At 40.0% G+C, this 6230-nt stretch overlaps 1 protein-coding gene across 1 annotated transcript; it reads left to right on the top strand.

The window, feature by feature from the left end:
• The first annotated feature begins 777 nt into the window (after positions 1-777).
• On the top strand, positions 778-4190 carry LOC130471371 (uncharacterized). The gene is made up of 5 exons (XM_056841441.1): positions 778-963; positions 1138-1644; positions 1693-2251; positions 2350-2809; positions 2942-4190. The coding sequence occupies exons 1-5, from the start codon at positions 778-780 to the stop codon at positions 4188-4190; spliced, it is 2961 nt and encodes a 986-aa protein (XP_056697419.1).
• Positions 4191-6230: the final 2040 nt, after the last annotated feature.

Below are 6230 nucleotides of genomic sequence, written 5' to 3' on the forward strand. Positions count from 1 at the left end.
CAAATTGATACAAACGCTTATAAGATATAACTACAATCTTATTCATCAATTTTTAAATTGAACATAATAATTTTCAAAATACAAAATTACTGAAAACCCAAACGTTTATGCAAGTACTCCCTCCATTTTTTTTTTTTTTGTTACGTATTCCTTTTAGTGTGTTTCACTATGTTTGTTACGTGGGAAAATCTTTCTTTTTATAAACTTATTATATTGGTATTTTTATGCCAATTTTTAATTTTAATTGGTCCAATTTTTTCAACTCATTACAATTTCCCAAATATGTTAAGTTAGCAATCTATGTGCTTTTCCATTGGTTAATTTTGATAAATAAAAAAATCTTATTAGTTGTTGTAATGATTAGTGGATTGAGGTTTTACTTGAGTTTTTTTTTTAATAAAAAATAAAAGCTGATTTGCACTATATTCAAAGAGACAATAAATGTCAGATTTTGGAAAAATGGAATCAGGAAAATAAAAATGAAAAAGAATTATACATTAATAAACGTGTAAAAATCCAAACGTAACAAACAAAAAGAAACGGAGGGAGTACTATTTTGATTAAAAACATACCATAAAATGAAAACACAGATCCAATTTGGGTCTTTAGTTCATCATAATAGGATAGACTTTCATAACATGTACATCTTTCTTTAAAATCGGACTATTTACAAGAGGATTTCCTTTAATATTGCTTAAAGATTCAATAATTTCCAAAATACGGCTCTCGACTGGCGCACGTTTAGGGTATCCGTACTATCGTGTTCCATCTCCATAGATGGGCAGGAAGAAGAAATCAGCGAGCAATCATCAAAATAAAGATAATGGCTCTAATGTGGAACCTGTTGCTACCCCAAAAATCACAAATTTCACCCCTGTTTCTCTCCCAGTGCAGACTCAATCGAGAAATGATTTGGCCTCCATGGGGAACTTATTGCTTCACCTTTGGTTCATCCTAGTGCAGGTATGATCTCAAAGGAACTCCATAACACCATCCTTGAGTATAATCGTCTTCTGGGAATCTCTGGGCCTAGCTCGACTCAAATAGAGTCGTTACGTTCAAATTTGGGGGTTTCTTCACCCGCAAGCCACTGCGATACTGGAGTGCAAACTGTTGCTCCTACTGTGGTGCCTCAAGAGATCTTTAATGGTGTCACTGAGCAGATTGGGGGTGGAATACCTCAACCTACTATACAGAGAACAGGGGCCCCCCTCTGTTCAGCGAAGGCTTGCGATGCCAGCTCCTCCACCAGCTTGGTCTAGCCTGTTTCATCGTTCTCCACTAACTGGTAAGGGTGCTACTCTACAATTTGTGGCACCAGTTGTGAAAGAAGGGAAGAAGTTGGCTCAATTGCAGAAAACTGAAGTAGATGCTATGACTGAGCGCTGGATTTCTTCATTGGTGATGTATGTGGTGGGAGATGTTCCTACAATTGCTTCTGTAAAACGTTACATAGCTGCAAATTGGAATCAGGTAGGAGTCCCTAATGTTTTCCTGCATGATGATGGCTACTTTGTCATCAAATTCTCTTCACTTGCTGAGAGGGATGAAATTCTCTGTAAGGGACCCTATACCTTTTTTAACAAACCTGTGATCATTAAACCTTGGACAGCTGCTTTCAATTTCTATGAGGAGGTGCTCAAGGTAATCCCTCTTTGGGTTAAATTGCCTAACCTTCCCCTTAACTGTTAGAGTTGTGATTCCCTTAGTAGGATTGCAAGCCTTTTGGGTGTGCCAGTGTGTGCAGATGACTGTACCACTAGACAACAAAGGGTATCCTTTGCTAGATTGTTAGTTGAGATGGATGTCACTGCTAATTTGCCTGACCATGTGTGGATTGAGGATATCAATGGTACTGAATTCAAGCAGCAGGTGGTGTATGATTGGAAGCCTTCATATTGTAAGCAATGTCAGATGCCAGGGCACAACTGTGATGCAGTTCCTGTTAGGAAGGAGCCACCAGTGGTGAAAAAAGTATGGGTGCCTAAGAAGCAGCAGAATAAGATGACTACCACTACTGTTGTTGTTACTCCTACTGCAACACCAGTAAATCAAGCAATGCCTATGACTCATTCAAGAGCAGATGCAGGTTGGAGAGTGGCTACCAAGGGTACAAGAAGTGTCCCAATTGTCACTAGCAACACTTTTTGTCCATTGGTTGAGGATGCTTCTGATGAAGAATTGGAAGAAGATGAAGATGAGGGTGCTCTGGAGGGTGATTTGGATGCTATTCTACCACCTGATCCCCTATGTTGAGTCTCTGTACTTGGAATGTTAGAGGGTTAAATGATCCCTCTAAGGTGACTGAGGTAAAACATCTGTTGACTACTTATAAAATTAAAATTATAGCTATTCTTGAAACTAGAGTTAAAGCTAGCAAGTATCCTGTTGTTAGAAAAAAGTTTGGTAGAAACTGGTGTTGGTTGGAAAATTACCTATACTGTCCTAGGGGTAGAATTTGGGTGGGATGGCAAGCTAGCTTAGTATCTGTTAAGCTGGTAAAGAGTCATGAGCAGGTTATTCATATGGAGGTGTGTGATTTACATGGAGTCTTTATGTTCTACTTTTCTGCTGTGTATGGACTGCATACCATAGATGATAGGAAGCACTTGTGGAGTGAATTGGGGGGTATAAGTGTCAGTGTGGGGAATTCTCCTTGGCTCATTTCAGGGGACTTCAATGCTTTGCTAGATGTGCAAGATAGGGTGAATGGAAATCCAGTTTCTTTGGCTGAGGTTAGGGATTTTTCTGCCTTTGTTGATACTTACCAGTTGGTTGAGCTTAAAAGTAGTGGCCACTATTTTTCTTGGCATAAGGGGGGGGGGGGGGGTGTTACAAAAACTTAAAGTAGGATTGACAGGTGCTTAGGGAATGGAGAATGGATGAGTGAAAAAGGGTCTGTGTGTTCTGAGTATCTTAACTCTGGCATTTCTGATCATAGCCCTATCCTAATTAACTGCTTGCCTGATGATAAAGGTGGGGGTAGACCTTTTAGATTCTTCAATTACTTAGCTGATCATCATGATTTCTTACCTACTGTAAAGTTGTGTTGGAGGCATGCTAGTGGTTCTACTATGGCTTCTGTCTGGAGTAGGTTGAAAATGATAAAACAGAAGCTGAAAAACTTGCATCATCAGGAATATAGAGGTATCCATGAGAAAATTGAGCAAGCAAGACACCAATTAAGTAGTGTCCAGACCCAGTTACAGCAACTACATGGTGATACTTTGTTATTGGGCCAGGAGCAAGCTTGTGCTACTCATCTGAGGAAATGGCTTAGAATTGAGGAATCTGCATTAAGGCAAAAGTCAAGACTACAATGGTTAAGAGCAGGTGATGCTAATAACAAGTTCTTCTTTGCTGCAGTCAAGGAAAGATACAGAATCAACAAGATCTCAGTGTTGTTGGATGATAATAACAATAAGCTGGACAAAGTGGATGATATTCAAGCTGAAATTATGAAGTTTTATGGTTCTTTGTTGGGGTCATGTGCTCCCACTTTGCCTATGATTGATATTCCTGTTATGAGAGATGGTAGCACTTTAAGTTACCAGGAGAGAGCTCTTCTTTGCAGACCTGTGACAACAAGAGAAATAGATGAAGCTCTAAAGGGGATTGATGATAGTAAAGCTCCTGGCATTGATGGTTTAAATGCTGTCTTCTTTAAGAAATCCTGGGAAGTCATTAAAGCTGATGTTTATTCTGCCATCCTAGATTTCTTTGATCACAAGAAGCTTCTCCCTCAGATCAATTGTACTACAATTACACTGGTTCCTAAAATCTCTAACCCTACTAAAGTGAAAGATTTTAGGCCTATAGCCTGCTGCACTACTCTGTACAAAATCATTTCTAAAATCCTAACTTCTAGGTTGCAGATGGTAGTTGGATCAGTTGTTAGTGAATGCCAAGCTGGCTTTATCCCTGGGAGGCATATTGCTGACAACATTATGTTGGCTACTGGGTTGGTTAAGGGATATAACAGGAAACATCTCTCACCAAAGTGCATGATTAAGGTTGACCTTAAAAAGGCTTATGACTCCATTGAGTGGAGCTTCTTGGTTGATGTGATGAGAAGCTTAGGATTCCCTGATTTGTTCATTGATTGGATTGTTGTTTGTATTTCTTCTGTCACTTATAGCATCCTGCTCAATGGCAAACCTTGCCCTCCCTTTGCTGCAAAAAGGGGTTAAGACAAGGGGATCCACTATCCCCTTTCTTATTTGCCTTGGGAATGGAGTACTTATCAAGAAATCTGATGCAATTGAAAGATGATCCAAACTTCAATTTTCACCCTAAATGTGAAAGATTGAACATTACTCATCTGATGTTTGCAGATGATCTGCTCTTGTTTGCTAGAGCAGACATTCTTTCTGCATCAATGATGTTCCAGAAATTCTTACTCTTTTCTAAAGCTTCTGGTTTAGAAGCCAATTTGGATAAGAGTAACATATATATTGGTGGAGTATCAATGGCTGTTCATCAGGAGATTTTGCACACATTGAACATGCCTACTGGTGATTTTCCATTCAGATATTTGGGTGTTCCCTTGTCCACTAAAAAGCTGTCCTATATTCAGTGTAAACCACTGATTGATAGAGTTCTTGCTCGAGCAAAATGCTGGACTAATAGGTATCTGTCATATGCAGGCAGATTACAGTTGGTGAGAACTGTCCTGTTGAGTCTGCAATGTTTCTGGTGCCAGATATTTGTTATTCCAAAAAAAGCTATAAAGGAAATTCAAAGGTACTGCAGGCTGTTTCTTTGGACAGGTGACACTGCTGCCTCTAAAAAGGCCTTGGTCTCATGGGATACCATCTGTTTACCAAGATCAGCAGGAGGTTGGAACATTAAAGATATGATACTTTGGAACAAAGCAGCCATCTGTAAGTTGCTATGGGCTATTGCTTACAAAAAAGATAAACTATGGGCAAGATGGGTGAACAGCTATTATGTGAAAAACAAGCCTTTGGTGGGATTGCATTGTCCTACTAACATGTCTTGGTCTTTGAAGAAGATTCTGGAAGGAATTGATTTGATTGAGCAAGTGGGAGGCTGGTCTGCAGTGATGAAGCATGGGAAGTTCTCTATTAAGCTCATGTACCAGAAGCTTAGTGGTACTCATGCCAAAGTTCCTTGGAGGAGATTAACTTGCTACAATCAGGCTACACCAAAAAGTCTGTTTATTCTTTGGGTTGCCATCTGGAAAAGACTTCCTACATTGGATAGGCTGCTGCAATGGAACATAGTATCAGTTAGTTTGTGTCCTATGTGTCAAGCTGGTTCTGAATCTGTGGAGCATATGTTTTTTGATTGTCAGTTCTCAGCTCAAGTTTAGCAGATGGTTCTGAAACTTCTGCAGTTTGCAAGGAGGCCTGTGGGTTTTACTGATGAACTGAAGTGGGTGCTGAAAAGTTGTAAAAGAGGTGGTCATATGCATAAACTGTTGAGAATGTTTTTTGCTGAGAGTGTATATTCTCTATGGCTAAATAGGAATGATCAAGTGTATAACAAGCATTGTAAAAGTCCCACTGAGTTGTTTAGAGAGATCCAATTTAGGGTAGCTAGTAGGCTATCTGATGAGCTTTGTTCTTATTTGTTAGAACTTAGTGTTTAGTTGAGCAGTTGTTCCTGCTCAGGTGGTTTGTGTGGCTTAGTGGTTTGTGCTTGTAATGGGCTGTTGCCTCCTCTCTTTTGGTAATAAAATCTTTAATTGCCAAAAAAAAAAAAAAAATCCAAAATACGTTACTTTCTAACTTAATTCCCACCATACCGTCCACGTCAGCATAGTAAACCGGACTCTTTTTTTATATATAATTAGCGCAAAACCGCTATTTGAGATAGCGGTTTATATGGGTTAACCGCTATCTCAAATAGCGGTTTGATAATGAACCGCCATCTCAGATGGCGGTTCACCCTCAACGCAAAACAAAACAAAACTTGCACGGAGCATATTCAAAATATCAAAATAAAAAATAAAAACAAAAAAACGCTCTGTTTCTCTCGATATGCGTCGTTCCTGCTTCACTGCGGCCCGCAAACCACCAGGGGCTCCCCGTTTTTCTGGCCATCGAGCTTCTTCCTCACCATTCCTCCGGCCGTCGAGCTTCTTCCTCACCCACCACCGTCGGTCGAGATTCTTCCTCACCCACCACCGCCGGTCGAGATTCTTCCTAACCCTTCCCCTGTCGCTCCTCCATTTCGGTGCTTCTTCCTCACCCAGCACCGGCCGT

This window comes from Spinacia oleracea, chromosome 4 (assembly GCF_020520425.1).
Source record: "Spinacia oleracea cultivar Varoflay chromosome 4, BTI_SOV_V1, whole genome shotgun sequence".
Taxonomy (NCBI): Eukaryota; Viridiplantae; Streptophyta; class Magnoliopsida; order Caryophyllales; family Amaranthaceae; genus Spinacia; species Spinacia oleracea.

Excerpts from the sequence above, each read along its gene's own strand:
- LOC130471371 (XM_056841441.1), top strand. The coding sequence starts at position 778 with ATGGGCAGGAAGAAGAAATCAGCGAGCAATCATCAAAATAAAGATAAT. Across the intron at positions 1,645-1,692 it reads TCTATGAGGAGGTGCTCAAG|AGTTGTGATTCCCTTAGTAG; the intron begins GTAATCCCTCTT and ends CTTAACTGTTAG. Across the intron at positions 2,810-2,941 it reads AGTGGCCACTATTTTTCTTG|CCCTATCCTAATTAACTGCT; the intron begins GCATAAGGGGGG and ends TTCTGATCATAG.